The 21,702-nt window shown below is 36.4% G+C and overlaps 1 protein-coding gene across 6 annotated transcripts in view; it reads right to left on the bottom strand.

The window, feature by feature from the left end:
- Window positions 1-16,230, bottom strand: part of LOC131060550 (uncharacterized) — a 34,148-nt gene extending 17,918 nt beyond the window's left edge. The window contains exons 1-4 of one of the 6 annotated variants that reach the window (XM_059209668.1): window positions 15,955-16,230; window positions 15,804-15,825; window positions 14,466-14,549; window positions 14,143-14,237 (exon numbers count right to left, since the gene is read on the bottom strand). In XM_059209668.1, coding sequence (XP_059065651.1) covers window positions 14,143-14,177 — 35 coding nt within the window. In that variant the 5' untranslated portion in view covers window positions 14,178-14,237; window positions 14,466-14,549; window positions 15,804-15,825; window positions 15,955-16,230. The other 5 variants (XM_059209667.1, XM_059209666.1, XM_057993801.2 and 2 more) reach the window with 5 other exon arrangements.
- Between the last annotated feature and the right edge of the window lie 5,472 nt (window positions 16,231-21,702).

Raw genomic sequence — 21,702 nt, 5'->3', positions numbered from 1 at the left:
CATATTCCATATATACTGTCAGGATGTTTGAGAGTGGTTTCGGACCTCCAGGAGTTATAATGCAAAATCTAGTTTTTGGAGGATTCTTCAATTTTCCAGACTTAGTCAAATTTCAGGATCCTTCGGCGACGCCCCTTGACCCCAACTTGGGGCCCTGCCCCCAAACCCCCGTCAAAAAATATAGGGGGAAATTGTGTTGATGGAAGTAGGGAAAATTTAACCTCCGAGTTTGATTAGGCTCCATATAACAACATAATTAGCATTGAAGAAATCCTGGTATTATACATTTTAGAGTTGAAAGTTTGAAACTATGAGTATGAATGATGAAAGTTTGAAACTATGAGTATGAATGATGAAATTTCAAATATGATGAAAGTTTGAAAGTAGTTTTAGCTAGAGCTGGGAAGAGGAAGTTGTATTTACTTTTGGTTTTACAAAAACTATTTACTATTTTGCTTCCAGCCATCAGCATTTCTCATGAGGATGCGATTTTGTAGACACTTTGCATTTAAATATATCTAGAATCAGCTTGTTTCTTTTGTGTTATCATTTATTGACTCATTGGATGCATCTTCTCATTAAATTTTGCAAAAAAAATGCATTTTTTATTAAAATTAAGCGTGTTTTTACGTTGCCGAGTTTTTCGCCGAGTTTTTCCGAGTTTTTCCCGAGTTTTCTCAGGGGCTTGGCGAGTCGAGCCGAGTCGCGAGTAGTTCAACTATGATTTATATGATCCAGGGAGATCCGGTCGGCCCAAAAGGGATCAAATGCTGAAGAACAAGATCAAACGTGTAAAACCTACAAGTCGGCCTCCACCAAAGAGATTCCTCCGGAAAATCCAAAGGATGAAGCGCAGATCAAAGGGAAGGTCGGCCACACACCAAGGAACATTGGAATCGACGAACTGGGGCCCTGCAAGCTACGGAAAGGATTCGCAAGATCCGCCAATATTGGTCCAAGCGGTTCCAATGTCCTAAGCCAGAAAACAGTCTCGGAATCCAGAATCGATAGCTTGCCGGAAAATGATCCAAATGCTCCGCAGTTTAGGAATAAGGAAGATGATCATGTCCTCAAGAAAAATCCAACTCCGCAAGATCCGGTGAGCCAATGCAAGAAAATGCAGAAAGAAATGATGAAACTGCAAAACAAAAAACAAACTGGAAAGGAAATGTTTTTGGTTGATGCAAGATTGTCAAGAACCGAGGATGCTCCTGCATTAATAACTAAAAGTAAATACATCGTAAAAACTAGGGGAGAGGTAGAACTAGAGGGTCTAGTCCTAGAAGTCTGCACTAGGTGTGACTATGCCTCCTCACTCAAAATGTCTAGCTCAAGTTGTGGCTCGTCCTCCATCTTGAATGTAGCTCTGCCTCTAGCTGCACCTGGCACTGGCAATGACTCCTCATCCTCCTCAATGTCATCTAGTGTGAAACCAAATCCACCCCCCTCCTCCTCCGTAGCCTGCCTCTCCAAATCATTGATGTCATATTTTGTAAACAATGGAGGCTACTCCTGCGATGTCCAATCACTGCAAGGATCTATATCATCCAAATCAATTGGACCAACTGGTGCTTCCTCTACCTTCTTTATGCGCAACCAAAGATTATATTGCACAAAGACAAGGTCATTGAGGCGTTTTTTAGCTAGCTTGCTCTTCTTCTTCGTGTGGATGGCCTTCAACAAGCTCCAATTGCGCTCACAACTGAATGAACTACAAGGCTAACATAAGAGGGGGCAATTTTTTTGAGATTTGGGGTATTTCCACCCCAACTTTGCCACCAAGCATCTGCAAAATAAAATTAGGTTGAGGGTAGCACCCCTCGCAGGTGTTTGAGGGTGAGAAAGAGAGTGGTAGAGAGATAGATCTAGATTTTGGAGGAGAGGAGAGAGTGAGATGGAGAGTGGTAGAGAGGGGGATAGCAGAAGAGTGATAGGGAGATAGATAGGTCTAAAATTCGGGGCAAATAAAGTGAGTGAGATAGAGAGAGCGAGAGAATGCTGATAGGAGCCTACTAATTACTCAAATTTGACTATCTGAAAATTTAAAACATCTTCTAAAACCTAAAATCTGCATTATAACTCCTAGAGATCTGAAACCACTCTCAAACATCCTGCCAATATATACATGAAATAAATGTTATATTTCATGTATATATTCTGATGAAGAGAATGAGACTGACTTGAAAAAAAAATAGATAATTTTTTGACATGTTTGGGCCTTTTTTTTAATGCAGACGAGTTTTTTCTAGAAACTCACCAAGTTTTTGTGAAAAACTCGACGAGTTTTTCTGGCAAGTTAAAGTCGTAAAAAATTGCCAGGGAAAAAATACTTGAGTTTTTTAAAACTCGCCAAAAACTCGGCGAGTAGTCCAACTATGGCTGCGGTGTTGCGGATTCCTACTGGACATGTACCCAGGGCAAGGACCCACCCACGATCGGGCAGCCACGTGTACACGAGGGGGTTGGCCTGTGCTGGCACTCTGGTGGGACGGAAAACCCCACTCTTAACGCCACTGGGCGCCATTCACCACCAGTCTAGGCTTTTGGCGTAGTGGTGGCCTTGCTTGGTATCAAAGTCGAGGTCTCAAGGTCGAGCCCCGCGAAGCATGGTGGGCTGTGATGTCCCAACCTAAATGTTGCGGTGGTGCGGATTCTTGTTGGGCATGTACCTAGGGCTGGGACCCACCCACGATGAGGCAGCCACGTGTCCACAAGGGGGCTGGCCCACGCTGGCACTCTGGTTGGACGGAAAACCCCACACTTAACACCATTGGGTGCCATTCACCACCAATCTAGGCTTTTGCCGTAGTGGTGGCCTTGCTACTATAATGTCCCCTCCAATTATTCGTTATGACTAATCAAGGGGCCATCTTAAGTCATAAGTTATGTCTCCTAGGCGAATTCATCAAGGGGGGTTATTTAATATTTAATGAAGTTGTAATTATTCTTCTAAGTCGGCAAGTAAGAAGCCTCTAGAGACATCGACTGCTTTTCTTGGCTAGAGTTTTTATAAAAGGATCGATTAGGGTTGAGGATTATTCATTGATTACTTATTTTTATCTTAACAAGGTCTCGTGAAGCTCTGCAAATTCGAATTACAAGACGGAACCCCTGTATTGTCTAGTCTGGACAAAACCCCAGCCCAGTGGAGGCATATATCAGTGGGAAAATCAAGCAAGAAAGGCTACGATTCAGTGATATAAGATTGGCATTGTGAGAAATAAGGAGAGTTACAGCGATTTTGGCATCTATTCCATAGACCCAGAAAACCTATTCCTCAGTCTGATAACAATGAGCAGTACGGCAGCAATTATCAACTTCAATAGCAGATAATCGAACGAGCGCAAGCAGAAACAACTCTGTTACAACTGTAAATTTAAAGTTATGGAATAAGTCGCCAGGGTTTGAAATCTTCTAGGTGCTGCGATCTCTTTATTACGCATTATCTGTGTGCTCAACATTGAAATTCTTGACTGTCTACAACAGCAACTCTGTCTGGGCGAACATATATAATTAAATACTCTTTTTCGTAAGTCTCAGAGTCTGTGTTTGGTAATTTAAAATGATAGGTGGCATGTAAAGGTTCAATCTTTGAGATTAAAATACTATATATAAGTTTAGTTAAAAATCCTAGAGAGAAGTCTTAGTATTTCCAGTAAAATTGTGTGATAACTTTGCATTAAATTCTTCAAATACGAATTCCTTGTTTTCTTAAAAAATAATTAGCAAAGGATATTTTAGCCTCTGCATCAATGGCCCACATATGGAGTACATCTGACCTAGCGTTACAAGACTCGCACTCAGCAAGCTGAATTTTGACTCGGCACCCAAACTCAATGCAGACTTGGCAGGAAAACCCAAAAAATTCAGAAATTTTTAAGGATTTAAAACTTGTCTCATGCACCCTTTAAAAAATAAACCTTTAATACAATAATCTCATTAAATAGAAGCTACTTTGATCACATACACAAATATAAATCAATCTCATAAGTACAAATGCAAATTTTAGCTGGAGGAAATAACACATTTAGATATTTAAATATTATCAAATGTATACAAAACTCATGAAATATGAAATCTATGGCATCATTAGCTCCAAACAACTATCAAAACAAAATCTAGAAGTTTATGGCTCAAAGGAGCCTGCATCACTTAGACCTCTTGCGTAAGCGTCTATGATAGGTCCTAGATGACGATGCAATCATGATATCTCTCAGTGAATTAGTGACACCCACACCAACATCCAAGATGTCTACTCGTGCTCTATCCTCCTCTTTTGCCATGGCTACTGCCTCTGCCTCTCTATCCACTTGGTCAGCCCAATTGAAGTTCTCATCGCTAAAGATAGGATCCTCAACCTTAGTGATCCAATCAAATTGTTGATCAACCTCCTCTAGTGTAATGGGTGCTAAGTCAATACCCAAAATTTGTTTATCGCGGAGGTGGAGGTTGTAATGAACATCGACTAAATCATTCAACCTTTGCACTGACAATCTATTGCACTTCTTGGAGTGTATGTGCTCAAACATACTCCAATTACACTCACATCTCAAAGCACTACATGGTTGGCTCAATACTCGAACTACAATCCTTTGAAGGTTTGATACCTTAGCACCAAATCTTTCCCACCATGCATCTGAGATGAGAAAAAGAAAAACATCAATTGCATTATCCAACTTTAAGTTTCAATATTTAATAATAATATAAAAAGAATAAAGTTTTAATCTTTAAACTAAAATTATGCCTTTAATAGATTTTTACCTAACTGCAATGTCAACTGAATTGTCTTGCAAATATCTTGTGCATAAAGCTCTCCTTGTGTAAGTGTAAAGATAACAATCTCCATGACTATTTGTGCTTAAACACTAGAATCAGGCATCATCCATTCTATGACTGCGTAGAGCCCAATCATAATCCCCACATTCGCCTTGAATTCAAAGCGAAATTGGAATGTTGGATTGAGGAAATAAGCAGCAACATGTAGGGGCTTGTGAAGTTGGAGATACCATTGTCTATCAATAATTTCCCAAATGGGGCGATATTTATCCTCAACTCCTGCATAAATGGATCTAATAGCCTCCATGGCCCTATTCATGCCCTCATATATGTAGCACATTGCAAGCTTCTCTCCATTAGCAACTCGTAGGAGAACCACTAAAGGCTCTATGAACTACAATTATTGTAAAACAAAATCAACATAAGTGTAAACAAAAATAAGCAAATGAAAGGAAAATATGAAAAAAAAAATATAATATAGAATTAGATTTGTTGGCATATGCACACTCCAATGAGACATTGTAGGTGATTGAAGGTTTTGTCATTGATGGCAACCTTACAATCCTATGGCACCGGCAAGGCATTACACTACACCGGCACTAGCAAGATCAGACTCTACACCGGCACTCAGACCACCGGCACCGGCAGAGAAAGGAAGTATACCAGCACAGAGGCCGACAGGATTTTTGATATATTATATTTTGTTTATTATTGTAAAACCTTTGTAAGAAGACTTGGCAAGTTGTAAAATGACTCTTATATATAAGAGAGATCATTATAGACATTTTGTAAGCGAAAGAAGAAGTGATAAGAAAAGATATTAGGCAGACCTATTATGCGAAATATAGGTTAAGGTTTTATGTAAAGAACAGAGCAGAAACCGGTACTGGATCTGGCATTATAGATGCTATTGTAAAGCAGTACAAGATATTGGATTTGTATAATCCATCATTGTAAGTCGGTGAGACTTCCCATTTTGTGTTTGAGTAGTGAGCTCTAGGCAGTTGGCCTTCCTGCATGTGCAGGCCCCTCTTGTAGCAGTATTATTCTCTTATTGGCCAGTAAGTGAATATTGTGGGTCAAAAATCCCACTGAGGTTTTTCCCACACCGGGTTTCCTCGTTAAATCCTTGTGTCATGGTGTGCTTTTCATGTGGATGCTTTTAATTCTGTTTATTGTTTTATTTCTTGCATACCGGTACACTGTTATAATATGTTCTACATGTTTTAAGTTAAGAAATTCTATTCACCGGTTAGATACTGATTCACCCCCCCCTCTCAGTATCTGTGGGAATCCTAACAATTGGTATCAGAGCCTGGTCCTCTATTTTTAGAAGCCTAACAGCTTGAGGAAGATCTTGACACCGGTAGATATGGAAAATCTGATGAAACAACTTGAAGGAGCTCTCTCAAACTATGATACAGAAAAATTGAAAAATATCAAATTAGAAGATGATCTAAAGGCAGCTCAAGATATCATTCAGGCACTTCAAGAGAATCTTACTATTGCAAGAAATAAGAGAAGAAAACTTTGTGAAAAGATGCAAAATGAGAATGATAAAAAGGAATCACTTAATGATCAGATAAGCAAGCTGAAACAAGAGAACATGACAACAAAGAATGATATGCAGGATATGACTATGAGATTCTGTAAAGAAATTGAGGATAGGAAAAAGAATGAAGAAGAATTGACCAAAAGACTAAGTGATGCGGCAAATGAGAACACAAGACTTAGCTATGAAAATGATTTATTGAAGACAGATCTGATGCACACTCAGAATGACTCCAATGAACTGATGAGGCAGAAAGAAGTCTTAGAAAGAAAACTGGATACTGCAAATCAACATAAAGAAAAATTCAAGAAAAGCTCAGAGGAACTTGGCACCTTGTTGAAGAATCAAAAACCTAAGGGTGACACTTCTGGAATTGGCTTTGAAGTTGGTGAAAGCTCCGGTACTGCAAACACACAAGATCATAGCAAACCAGTAAGGCAACCTAATACTTATAAATTCAATGGAAAATGCTTTAACTGTAATAAGTATGGTCATAGAGCAAGTGAATGTAGATCTAAAAATTATCAGAACATCAACACACCCACCGGTCAATGTTCAAAATGCAACAAAGTTGGTCACAACTCTGAAAATTGCAGAATGAATGTGAGTTGTTATGTTTGTGGAAGATTTGGACACCTATCTAATCAATGTAGAACACAAACCGGCATAGGTTATGGGAAAGCTATTCAGAAGAATAATGTGACTTGTTATGCATGTAACAAGATTGGGCATATTGCAAAATTCTGTAGAAGTAAAGGATCACCGACAGATAACAAAAGTTCTAGCTTGAAAGGGAAAGAAAAAGTTGAAGAGGTAAAACAAGAATTCTCAAAACAATGGATTAGAAAAGCTGATCTAAATGTTGGGAATACTCCTCCACCGGTAGAACCAATCAACACTCTACCGGCAGAACCGAGTATTACTCCACCGGCAGGACAGAGTAGTGCTCCACCGACAGGAAGTTCTTCATCAAATTGAAGAAAGTTTCCTTGAGGGTTTGGCAATCTAATGACACATGTGTTATTATTCCCTCAGTTAGAGATGAGAAGTTGGAAATTACTTCATTATCGGCAGACAAATGTTAAGTGACTACTTAACCGGCATGCATTAAATGTGGTAGATGGCAAATAAACATTATAAATTTGTGGTTTTGACTCCATTTCACTTCACCGAGATTTCAAACATTCGAAGAGCACGACATTTGCAGAGCTAAGGGATTTCGAGCAAAGAGGCGAAGCACTTCAAGCAATCAATCCATCCAAAGGCAGAAAAAGGTATTTATCATCATGGCATCCACCTCTGCACTTGAATATATAGCAAACCCTACTGTAGTCGAGGTTATAAAATGCCCTAGGCCCGTGTTTCAACTAGTTCTCGAGGTAGCAAAGAAAGATGACACTGTAGGTGCTTTTTCTCAAATTCCAGAAGGAGTTGTTTATGCTGAAGACCCCAGAATTTACATTCACTGCAACATAGAGGAATTAGGAGATGAAAAGATCAAAACAATGTATAAATCTATCATATGTGATAATTTCGGAAATGTAAAACCGGAACATAAAATCATTGAAACCTTAGGATTTACTGAAATCCTCTGCATTCCTGAATTTCCCAAGGATGTGATTAGGATAGTCTTAAGCAAGGTACATGGTGAATTTCTTTGGTTAGATGCAATTCACAAAATTACCAAGGAAGTTGTGAAAGCTGTCACAGGGTTACCATCCACCGGTAAAAGACTAAAAAGGTCTCCAATAACCTAGTTATGAACTTAACTGGTGCAACATCTGACAGAAGGTCCTTGAGGGTAAATGATGTAACAGATATAAATGTGAGATTTGTTAGCATGATTTTAGGGTATAAAGCTACTCATGCAAATAGACTCAACTCAGTTTCAAGTTTGTGCATTAAGAGTGCTTATGATATGGTTACAGACAATGTGAAAATTGACATATGTGAATGGTTAAAAGATGAGTTAATTGACAACTTAGGCAAGATAAAGAAAGATAAGAAAGGAACTTTTAGGTTTGGTAATCTGCTTGTATGCTTGATGCTACACATAACCAAACAGGTTCCCGGTATAGGCTATAAAGCACTTGGTTTTGATATACCGGTAGGAAAACAGTTAACAGAACTATTGAATAACATGGGTGAAGACAAGGAAAAGAACATTCATGATTATTTTCAAGCACTTAAGGCCAAAATGAAGAAGAGACTCAGATTATCAAAGAAGATTGTTGACAAGTACAAGGATGATATATGTTTTGTAGTCAAAAAGGATGAGATATGGATGGAAGCAGTCGTCCCTAGAACAATCTGGGTAACAGAGATGGGTTATGAGACTGATGATCATATAATTGAGACTTATGCTAAAGCACTTCTTGAAGCTCCAAATGAACCAAAGGAAGAAGTATTTGGTAGTGCTGAAACCATAGAAAATCAAATACAATCTAAAAAGAGAGTGAAAAAGATTGAGGCAGTTGTGAGAAGAGGTTCTAGACAGGCAAAGGCTATTAAAGAAGATATACTGAAACAAACCGGTATCACTGAGGATGAGTTAGCAACCCCACAGCCTGAAACTCACCTATCACCGGTAGGCACTTCTTCGGAGAGTGACATGCCTGCAACTTTCAAAAGAGTTGTAAGGAAAAGAGATCCTTCACTGGCAACCACACCCTCACCTAGGAGAACTAGACAAAAACAGCAAGCAATAAGGTCTCCAGTTAGAAAGACAACACCAAAGAAAAAGTTGACACCAAAGAAGAAGAAGAGAACAAAACAAAACTTGGCCCCTCTTGACATATTGCTAAATGAAATTACAGAGGAAGGGAAACTCAAAAACATAGGAAAGGTCTATGACACTTTGACAGCAAATGAAAAAGAACAAGTGGAAAACAGTGTTATTTTGCACATGGACATGTATAAGAAATTTTTGATGGAAGTGATAGATGAAGTACCAGATGAACTGTTCAAAAGACTGGAAGCAAGAAGACAAGCTGTTATAGAGCTTGATAAGAAAATTAAAATTGAAAAGTTACTAGTTGTTTATCCAGTAAACTCACCTAAGGAGATAGATGATTTAATTGTTGAAGCCAACCCGTCAGTATTCTCTACTGCACACCGGCATATTGCTTTAATGGTTGGAAGAGTTAATGAAGTAACTGAAGAAACAGAAAATGCATGGGATATATTCCTAGTTGAAAAAGAAAAACAGGAAGAGTACAGGAACCCCAAACCTATAAAGGTATATCAGAAGGAAAGAGACAAGGGTAAAGGAAAGGTTGGTGGACCTCCGAGCATCAAAGTTAAAGATAAATTATCCCCACCGCCTCAAATTACATCACCGGCAAAAACTACTGAAGATCAACTGGCAGATGAGAGTATGAACATAAAGGATACAAATCCTAATCCCGAGGTACTATACACAGTAGATGTTGATACACAAAAGATCAACATTGTGGTAGATAAAGATACAACTGGTATGACAGACATGGCTAGTGAGCCACCGGTAACTGAGCAAACTGATCAAACACAAGAGAGACCGGCAGATGATAACACAGAACAACAAACAGAGAAACAAGAAGAGCAAAAGGGTCCGGAACAGGAACAGGTACAGGAACAAAGTCATGTGGAAACAATACAACCGGCAACAGGAGATGTACACAAACCATTTCTTAAGGAAATGCAAACACAGACTGACCTACCAGAGGTCACAACAAGCTTGGTTACTTCCTCCACCGGCAGAATTCAGAATGTTGGTTCCTCCTCAGCAGGCCACAAATCAACTAATGTAACTGAAGTACTTTTGGACTCAATCAAAAGGATAACAGATTGTAGTTCACAGGCTTATAAAGCTATAGATGACACAATCCCAATTTTGAAGGTAATAGCTCCTAACTGTAACATAGACAATAAGGATTCTTTAGGACAACTTGATACTTTGTGTAAATACATCACTAAGAACACAGTGACTATTGAGAAAATAAAGGAAGAGACATTGAAGGACAAGGTAGAAATTGAAAAGCAAAAATTCTTTGAAGATCAAATAAAGAAGTGTACTAGAGATTTTGACATGTACTTCTACCGGAACTGTGTAACTTATTGACAGAATTTAAAACTCTGTACAAAGATACTTGCAAGACAAACTTTTTGACAGTAGACATAGATAAGAAGATGAGCAAGGTACAGGATGAAATCAATAAACTTGCTGATAATTTTGTTAACTCACCTGATACATTATCAGTTTTTGAGCAAAAGATAACAACTTTTGAGGAAGAGTTACTTAAGCTAGGAAGAGAAAAGGAGAGAATAGTAAATAAGGCAAAGAATTTGAGACTAAAACTGAGTCCAAGATTGGAATATCTAGCATCATTACAGAAGGAAATATCTGAGGCACTAGTACAGGGATAGAAAACATCGGCAGAGCATATGCAGCACCTCACCGGTACAGTTAAAAGAACAGAGACAGCAAGAAGTTTATGGAGAGTATAAACTTGATTTTGGCAGAGCTTTTTCAAATTGTAACCACCCAGTTACAAGGTTGAGACTACAACTCTATTGACACCTTGACAACCTTTGTCATTGATGCCAAAGGGGGAGTAGTAGTATGAGAAAATAACCGGCAAAAGACTTCTCTGCTCAGGGGGAGTTCTTATATTTTTGGTAATATATTTTTGGAAACATTTTTGGATTACAATTTTGGATTACAATTTTGGATACACTTTTGAATTTTCTCATGAGTGTTGCCATCAATGCCAAAGGGGGAGATTGTTGGCATATGCACACTCCAATGAGACATTGTAGGTGATTGAAGGTTTTGTCATTGATGGCAACCTTACAATCCTATGGCACCGGCAAGGCATTATGCTACATCGGCACTAGCAAGATCAAACTCTACACCGGCACTCAGACCACCGGCACTGGCAAAGAAAGGAAGTATACCGGCATAGAGGCCGACAGGATTTTTGATATATTATATTTTGTTTATTATTGTAAAATCTTTGTAAGCCGACTTGGCAAGTTGTAAAATGACTCTTATATATAAGAGAGATCATTGTAGACATTTTGTAAGCGGAAGAAGTGATAAGAAAAGATATTAGGCAGACCTATTATGCGAAATATAGGTTAAGGTTTTATGTAAAGAACAAAGCAGAAACCGGTACTGGATCTGGCATTATATTGTAGAGCAGTACAAGATATTGGATTTGTATAATCCATCATTGTAAGTCAGTTGGACTTCCCATTTTGTGTTTGAGCAGTGAGCTCTAGGTAGTTGGTCTTCCTGCATGTGCAGGGCCCTCTTGTAGCAGTAATATTCTCTTATTGGCCAGTAAGTGAATATTGTGGGTCACAAATCCCACCGGGATTTTTCCCACACCGGGTTTCCTCGTTAATCCTTGTGTCATGGTGTGCTTTTCATGTGGATGCTTTTAATTCTATTTATTGCTTTATTTCTTGCATACCGGTACACTGTTATAATATGTTCTACATGTTTTAAGTTAAGAAATTCTATTCACCGGTTAGATACTGATTCACCCCCCCCCCTCTCAGTATCTGTGGGAATCCTAACAAGATTTACCTGTATGATCCCTACAATCGGTACCCAAAAGCCTTGATCATCAAAAATCAAATTTGCCACATCAACTCCTACATTAATCTTAGCATATGATGAGGAAGTCATTAGGAAAATTAGGAAAATGGAGTTGCAAGATCATGTCTAGCTTTTAAGATGTTAAAGTTCTAGTTTTTGAAAGTTGTGAACAAAAGTTTTGGAGTCAATTTTGAGGGCTTTAGAGGCTCCAAAAATGGCCCGAAAGTGTCCAAAATCGGCATAGCCGGATGTAGCTTGATAGAGCACGTCGTGAGCTTTCTAGCGCTTCAAACAATTCATCAATAGGACACCTAGTTCAAAAGTTATGGCCTCCTCAAGTTGGGTCTCTTGAAATAGGAAATTTAAAAACGCATTGGATACATAAATGAGCCATAAAAGGGAGGTACACATGTTTATGTGTGTTTTATAGGACATCTAGGATTGAAGATAAGATGGGTGCCACTTTATTGGATGATTTTAGCCCATGGTTTTATAATACCGTTTGACAGTTTCATGTATTGTATCTCTTATATATGAGGTGCGTGAGATGGAGGTTGTGTAAGAGTCTTATAGCTACTGAGTTACCTTTGAATCTCTGATTGGTGATAATCTTGTGAAAAGATTGCTCTACAAGTATATTGTAGTTTGTTATTGATTTTTGAATAATATAGTGAGCGGCTTTTGAGTGTGGGGTTTTTCTCCCGCAAGGGTTTTCCCCACGTAAATCATTGTGTTGTGGTATGCATACTATTTATGATCATTTCTATTAAGTTTTTGTAATTGTTGTAAAGATTTGTAAAAGTTTTTGCATTACCCTCCTCTCAAGGTTAGTGTAGGAAGTTGTTTCGCTACTTAACTTCCTTACGGAAGTCCACTCCTCACTAGCTAGCAGCGCTTCAAAGCTCCCTTTACTTGAAGCAAGGATTGTAATGTGATAAAATTGGTTGCAAACCGAGTTATTCTAGGACGAGCCAACTCCTTATGCCCTATGAATTGCCTCATTAGGTTGAAAACCCATTTGTAATTGTATATGAATTTACAAATATTTTTTGCTATTTCCTCACATGCTTTGATCCATGGAATCTTGATAAGATCCTCGAATATGAGGTCAAGGCAATGAGCAAACATGTGGAGTCCAAAACAATGATGGGTGCCTATCCATTAATAGTCTACCTACAGCAACATAATTTGCTACATTATCAATAACCACTTGCACCACATTCTCCTCACCCACCTTAGCCAAGACTCCTTCCAAACCTTCGCAAAGGAATTCAACATTTTTGGGGTTTCCTGAAGCATCAATAAATTCGATGAATACTATGCCACCTGAGAAAGAAACAAAATCAATGATTCAATAAAGCATAAACTAAAAAATTTAATCACTAAATTAATGCATTTTAAGTAGGACAATCACCTAAGAAAGAAACAAGAAAATTTAGCAACATTCTATTTCTTCTATCTACCCAACCATCAATCATGATGGTGCAACCTGTCATCCCCCATATCTCTCACCACTACTCTATTGGGGCTTTCATATCAACCACCTTTGGTGACAAAATGGAGCCTTTTATCTCCTCATCATTTGGGGCTTTGAACTCTGTGTCGCAAACAATAAAGGCATCAACCATGTTTTGCCAATAAGGAGACCTAACACAATTAAATTAAATTAAATAAGTATTGTAAAACGGAGAGTTTAAATTTGAATTCAACATAGCTCTAAATATGAAAATTCAAGAGAAACAATCAAGCTATATATTTTAAAACAAATTAAAAAATAGAATTACCTATCTGCATGGAATGGAATGTTGCAACAGAACCAAACGTCTCCAATTGCACTTTTAGCTACATCATGTTTATCTTTGTTCCAACCCGTGCTCTCAATTGACAATTGGGAACTTGGAGCGGTGTGTGGCAAAATATATGAATCTAACCTAGATGCACAAACTCTAGGCCCCATGCTAACACTACAACCACCATTAACCGAAGAAAAATGAAATGGAGCAATGGAAGAAGAATCTTCAGTTCCACCAATGGCTGCCATCTCTCTTTGCCTCTTTTTTAGTTCTTTTTGTTGCTCAAAGATTTCTAATTGGACTTGCACTTCATACATAACCTCAACATGCACATGTGGGCATGAATTAGCATTTCGGCATGGTATATGTTCAAGATAATATTTTAATGTGTTAATGCATCCCCCTTGAAAATTTGTTTTGCAATGAAAACAAGTTACCTCTCCTCTCTTTTGCCCAGGGGTAATAATAACATGTTTCCAACAAGAGGTCCCTTTTAACCGAGGTTTGGGACAATTTATAAATCTCAAAAATGCTGCAATAACATATAAATAGGAAAAAATCAAGATTTATGGTTTATAATTTGCAACTATGAAACTACATTTTTTTTTTACAAAAACAACTAAGATTTGTTCAACAAAAAAATTAAACACACCTAGGGTTTGTTCTTTGGTCCACTAAAACAAAATAGAGAAAAGAAATGTAAAAGTGAAATGGAATTTTTGTTTAAAAAAACAAAAAAACTTTAAAAATAATAACTTACCTCTTAAATCTTGCTCCAAATCAATGGTGAGCTCTTCCCAATCCTTTGTAGACTCCTCTACATGCACCAAAAGTAGCTAGAAACCTGTTCAAATATGATTCAACCACCGACTTTTGCTCAATCTCCTTGCTGGTTTCCCTTCAATGCAATCAAATTTTGGCTCAAAACTCTCTTTTTTCATTCTCCTCTATCTTGAAAATCAAATGAAATTGCTTTTAGGGTGTAGGCCACAATCATAAAACATTAAAGTTTAAGTGAATTGCTTTATTAATGTGTTTTTTTTTTGGCTTTTTCAATTTTGGTCAGGACTCGCCTAGACTCAGCAAGTTTAGCGAGTCTAACAAGTACTCAACTGCCCAGTCTCCCAGACTCACCGAGGGTGACTCACTTTGGGACTTGCCGAGTCTAGGTGAGTCTCAGCAAGTCTTGTAACTCTGGACTAACCACCCCGGTCAGGTTCCTGAGGAAGTTGACAAAATATATAGCCCTAGGCTGGGTTGCTACCTTCAAGAAATATTTCCTAAGCCAAAGAAAAGACCTAATCCCATTTTACGTCTATTTCAGGCAGCTGTTTTTCAAACTCCTCTAAAGTGATAATGGTTCCTGCCAGTGTTTGATGTTATAAACAGGACTTGACGCCTTTCTAAATCATAAGATTTGGGGTTTCAAATCTAATCATTACGGGATTGTTTATGTTGCGAGCTACGAAAGGGAATCTTTTGTCTAATTCCCATCAGTGTTTGATGATTATGACAAGCCTTTAATGCTAAATCGGGACCCTGTGTTGTAAAAAAACATGAGGTTTATTGTAATACAAAAGTGTATAGTGTAATGGTAATTGAATGCACCCAGGTTCAAGTTCCCTGCATCTCATGAAGGCGATTCACAAAGCCCGCATCCCGGAAGATAAGTGGCAAGGTTAGAATGTGCCAAACAAACGATCCATTCAAGTGTGATAAGCATGGGGTGCATTCAAGTATAACCAGCGTTTAAAATCTTAAGCACGAGATGTAGCAAACAAAAGACAGAATAAAAATGAAAATTACCATCTGATAATTATTTTAGCTTAACCAGGAGGCAAGCTTCTATCAGACGGCTAAAGCATGGAAAATATCCTTTTATAATCTTTCCTAACTTCTAAAAACCCTTTCCACTAACCCTTTTCTGAAATTCTATTAGAACAATTTCACTTTTTTTTCTCAGGAATTATGCGAATCATCAGAAACTCTATACACTTAGACAATCCCTCCGTAAATTCAAAATAAAAAGAAATGACAGTCTTATGAACCCTGAAATTAAATGTTTAGAAATACAAAGAATCAAAAGTTTAAGGCTTACATGGAAATCTGCTCATCGGACACTGCATCCAAAAGTAGAAAGCCACAAAGAAAGACACCCAAATCCAATAATGTAAAAATAATAATCACCTCAACAGACTTGAAGTGGAATTAGAATAAAATGTGAGATATTTGAGAAGTGGAGGAAAGACCTGAATTGGCCGCCTTGATGCTTCGGAAAACTGCGTCTCCTACTGCTGCAGCTGTCATGGCAGAAGCTAAAAATCTTTGAAATTTTGAAATGTGTAAAGAAAGTAGTCTCTATAATCGAAAAGAAATCGAATGAAGCTTGGGGAGATGATTGAGGTGATTTGAAGCGAGAAGAATTTATTCAGGATCGTTTTTTCAATTTTCTCTTGTGGGTAAAAGGTCATTTCTTTAGGCAATTCATAGCTGATTCACACGGATTTCTATACACAAGGGATAATTTATATTATCAGCTAAATTGTGAGAAAATTAATATTACTCAGATAATTTATATTACTAATGGTCAGAAAATTAGTTAAAGATAAATCTATTTTATTACCATTGCCGATTTATTATTATTATTATTATTATTATTATTATTTTTGTTATTGAATTAAATTTTAAAAAAATATTCGTATGTAACATTTATGAATCAATATAACTAGCAATCACACCTTGGTGTGCATTGGAGTTGGAGGGAGAGATAAAGATGGACAAAGATGGGGAGAAATAGAGTAGACAGATAGAGGAAGAGGAATAGAAATAGATTGAGAGAGGTATAGAGAGAGATAAAAATAGAGAGATGGGGAGGTAGATAGGGAGAGATAGAGAGAAATAGAGTAGAGTGAGATAGAAATATATATATATATATAGAGAGAGAGAGAGAGAGAGGGGTAAGAAGTGAAGGATATAGAGATAAATATAGAGACGAACAAACATAGAGTAGATATAGAAAAATAAGATGGAAAGATGGAGATAGAAAGAGGGAGAGAGAGATATGGGAAGAGAAAGAGATTAATACATAGGGAGTGGAAGAGAGGGAGTGGAAGAGAGGGAGAGAGATATATATAGAGAAGAGAGAGGAGCAAAGAGGGAGGGTGGACAGAGAAATAGCATGGAGAGTAGAGATATAGAAAGATCTATGTAAGCATAAATTTATTGAAGAAAAAATTGATATCAAATTAAGGAATGTGAGTCTTATAAAAATGCACGGATCTCTACTTGAAAACTGAAATTTAAAGTAAAAACGATTTATGTTAATTAGTATCTTATTTATAATTATAAATAGGAGTGACATACAATATAATATGTAGAAGAATAAAAGAAATTATAATATATACAATAGTTAATATAATTATAACATAAAATTTCTATAAACAAAATACATAATCAAATAATAAATATATAAATTTAAAACTTATTTTAAATCTTATATGCTTAATCACGTTCAATTGATTAAATTTTTCTTACTTATCCCATCCATCACATCTATATTATTTGAATTATTTTTAAAATATTTTCATTATTTCTAAAACTATACTATAGTATAAATATAAAAACACACTCAATAAGATTTTGCACCTCATATTAATGTTATGTGATAGTGAATTAACTCTTGTAAACCATAATTCAATATTCATGTAGCTTCACTAACTACAGTATGAATAACTAAGAGACATTATTAGTTCCTGCCATGTATGGAACTATAGCCCAGGAGCAAAGTTTAAACAATGATTAAACTAAACATGAACACCCAATCAACATTCAATCTTTTTAAAGATTTATTTTTATTTTTTCTTACTTTCATAAGAGAAGTTGCATATTTGTTAATGCAAATTTTAATCAAAGTTTTTTTTTTTCATTCTATCATTGGCTCCTTTTCTATTCTATCATTGGCTCCTTTTCTGGTTGTAGAATCGCATGAAAAGTTTTTAGTTTTTTGGCATTCTATTATTGGCTTCTATTTCGGTTGCAGAATGGAAGGAAATTTGCAATGAAAGAGAACGCACATGCTGCAAGGTCTCGAGCAGTGTGTTGCAAGGTTGATATAAAATATAGATGACAGTTGGTAATCGAATTCAATGCTAAATGGCGGAGACATGTGGGATTTCGGGGTCTCTAACAGTGAGTTGCAGGGTTGATGCAGAATACATATAACAGTTGATGATCAAATTTAATGCCAAATGGCGGAGAAATGCGTGGGATTTGAGATAGTTTTCAATTTTACTCATTTTCAGATGTAACATGGTTTCACCTTTTGCAGGCACGATTTCATCTTTGAATCTCCTATGTGAAAGCATGATCTACTATCTGAAGAGCGTGATCTACAAATAAGGCATCTTCCTCTTTCCTATCAATGATTTTTTTTCATGATCCTTGGGTTGATTTTGTTTGGCTGATTTTTTAATTGACCTGCATCTTTTTCACATGGCATTCACTCGTTAAGATCTCATTTTTTTAAAACATTTCAAGAGACTTTAATCTGATATAATTTTTCTTTTACCAGGCAAGCTTTCCAAATTCATTGATTGTGAAGTCTTTTTTGGTGATAGATTTTTTATTTATCATTAGTTGGAATTTATTATTGTCATCAAAATTTGGTGGCTAAATTTTCTTTGGTTCTTTTTCCCCTTAACTTTTAGGGTTGATGGTAACAATTTGTCTCTTGGGTTGTTTGCAAGGCCAAATGCTGATGGTAGGCTAGAAATCCATATCAGAACGGACTAGAGTTGGCTTATCTTTTGTTGGCCTCTATAGAGATGATAATCAACAAGCAATAAGGTACCACACCAGTGCCATGTTATAATGGTGATGTAAAAGTGGAAACACATCAATGCTGACTTTTATTGGCCTACCAATCTGTTCCTACATTTGTTCAATTACGATTTTCCTCATTTTGTGAATTGTAGGTAGTTGTGCTGAGCTAACTCTTTTGCTGGGAGAGCAAAGGATATTAGGGTTACCATTTGCAGGACGGGGCTATTCCTTATGTGATTAGGAGTACTTCCTTGATCATTTGAAATTCTCATCCTCTGCCAACTAGTGTATACCCTCAGTGGGAAATTTATCTGCAGCAGAGCTTTGGACTTGGGCATCCTGATAAGAAGCATGGGTTTGTTGTTGCTTAAGACCCAAGCTTGCCAGCTCAAAATAAATAAAGTTAATTGCCTTTGAAATTATTATTAGGTTTTAGAACTTTAGACCCACATTTTCTTCATTGGGGATATTTCAGCAAAATACGTTCTTTTTTAAGAAAACATTGTCACAATTTTTCAAAGTTTGATTAACCTGCATATTTGACAAATTGAAGCCATGAGGGAGACTTATGGTCAAATTGTAGTTGGCTAGTTGTACAAATCTAGAGAAACTTATGGCCAACGTGTAGCTGGGTGGTTTGTACAATCTAGATTATCCATATGGACTGCCTAAATGCAAATGACCTTACTTTTGTACGACTAACAAGATTAACTAGGATGATGATTTGTAAGAAGTTTACAAGACAATACTGTAGATGACTTGCCAGTACATTAAATGTTATGGATAGAGTTGTACAAATCCAGTGGCCTACATGCCTGACAATAGCAATACTATGAACCAACAATGCGATGGTAGCAGTGAGTAGGCATAATATTGATAGTCTAAGTGGCACTTACAACTCTCGTGTCAAGCAAGTTCAATGTCAAAGGTATGGATGGTTGGTCATTTAATGAAGTTCATGATTTCATGTCAAAACCAACAAGGGTAACAATGGTAAGACATTCAAATTAATGATGAAGTTGGAAGAGCAATGGGATTTTGTAAGAATGGTTGTTCATGATATGGAAACTAACAGAAGAATAACTCATTTTGAGACTACTTGAGTCATTTTTTTTGGGAAAGTAGCAGGATTGCAAATGGGGTAATAAAGCAACAATACCACCAGTAGGAATATATATAAGTTAACTAACAACAATATCAAATTTTCTCTAGAGAAAAAGTAAGTTGTTATGTAACAGGTTGCAGTTAGAATTTAATCCTTGAATAAGCAGCAGTGTACTTTGCTACAATTACAGTTCATGCCAAGGCATTAGTAATATAAATTAGGACAGTCATAATTCAGTCAGTTCATTCTTCAAATGTTGTGGCATCAGTTGCATTCTTGTCTACTCCATAGTTTTTAACTTCTTAGGGATACTGAAGCCTAGAGGAGATAACGTTGTCCCTCAGCATGTTCATATACTTATATGAATGTCATCTTTTTATAGAACTACTAAATTTAAGGAGATTTATGTAAATGATCCTTTCCACAATTTAAACAAAAATAGATAATATACATGCATTTTCAATCCTAATTATTTTTCTTTTTATTACCCTAATGTCCATTTTTTTCATTACATTATGTAAATGTCAAATAATATGAACATGGGTTTTACTCTATTCCTTTTACACCATTTTGAGTTGAATCTGGATTGTGTGGAGAAAACCCCATATTGATATCTACGATTCAATTTCATTGATCAGATACAATGAACTGTAATGATTGAAAATGAGAATGTTGTTGCCTTAAAATGAAAAAGATAAATCTGGAATCATCTATAAATAGGTTAGTTGATGCCTTTTCAACTTAATTTAAAGGCACAATAACATTTTGTAGAAATTATTGTTGTCGCCCTGCAACACAATGGCACATGAAAAGTGGCAATGCACAAATTAGTTATTAGACATGAAGGTGCCTACTAAACAAAATATATACATATATATATCATTTTTTCGGTATGGTTGTAGATGAATAATATTCAGTTTGATTGGCAATGACTACGTGAAGAATATGCAATGCCCATGGAACAATAATTGCACTCAATATTGCTCCAAAAGGAGGAAGGCATGAATCACCTTACACGTTGGATTTTTGAGCTCCTTAATTGATGTCTTTAATGATGCCTTTAATGAAGCATACATCGCATATGTTTGCAGTTTTGGGGGTTGTGTGCGCAAGTACAGATTTGACACTGCAGCATGTTATTTGCCTGAACAGTGTAAACTTGTCGATGATAACAGAAGGCTTCGATGAGTTCAGTCATCTTGCATTGCAAGAGAGATGATTTCAGTCGTGGATGGTGGAAATGAATGAATGATTTTAATGACATTTACGAGACTAATCAGTCTATGGGACCAAGAAAATCACAGCATCAGACCCTTTGAATTTCTTTCCATGTCAGATCTTCTGTTATGAATCTTGACCAGATAGCTAGCAGTTTGGTTGATATTGTCCTCATCAAATAAATGATACATGTTGTCGGCTTTGAGCACGTATATCATTGTAAGCAGTGCACTCTTTGGGTCTTAACCACCTACCCGTTTCACATCTGAGATAATGTGAACCAGTCCTTAGTTGAGCAAGTAACAGCTTTGCCTTCCCTTTAATAGCTGTCCCTAAGTATGCTTTCTCTTCATGAGGTTGTCCAATATTTTCAAATAAAGTAACAGCTTTGCCTTCCCTTTAATAGCTGTCCCTAAGTATGCTTTCTCTTCATGAGGTTGTCCAATATTTTCAAATAAAAGACTCCTTCGACATTTATCTTTAACTTTTTTTAAACAATAAATAATTAAATAAAAAATATATTTAAACTACCTTCTTTTATTAAAATAATTATAATACTATATTAAATAATTTTTTTTTTTTTAAATTAGGTGAATGGAGATTTAAATGATTATTCTTAACAAGTAAAATTTAATTTAATTATTCTTAACAATAAAATTGCTATTTTATGTAATGATTATTATTTAACTACATGACATTTATTAAATAAATATTTTATTTAAAAAATAATATTTACATAAAAATTATTAAACTTCAACTATCTTAAATTTATTTAAACTTCCTTAATCAAGATAAATAATTATTAGTTTAACCAATCATTCAATTTTATGTTTTAATTAGTTTAACTAATCAT

The sequence above is a fragment of the Cryptomeria japonica genome, chromosome 8 (genome assembly GCF_030272615.1).
Source record: "Cryptomeria japonica chromosome 8, Sugi_1.0, whole genome shotgun sequence".
NCBI lineage: Eukaryota > Viridiplantae > Streptophyta > Pinopsida > Cupressales > Cupressaceae > Cryptomeria > Cryptomeria japonica.
This window is presented reverse-complemented; position numbering and strand designations above follow the sequence as displayed.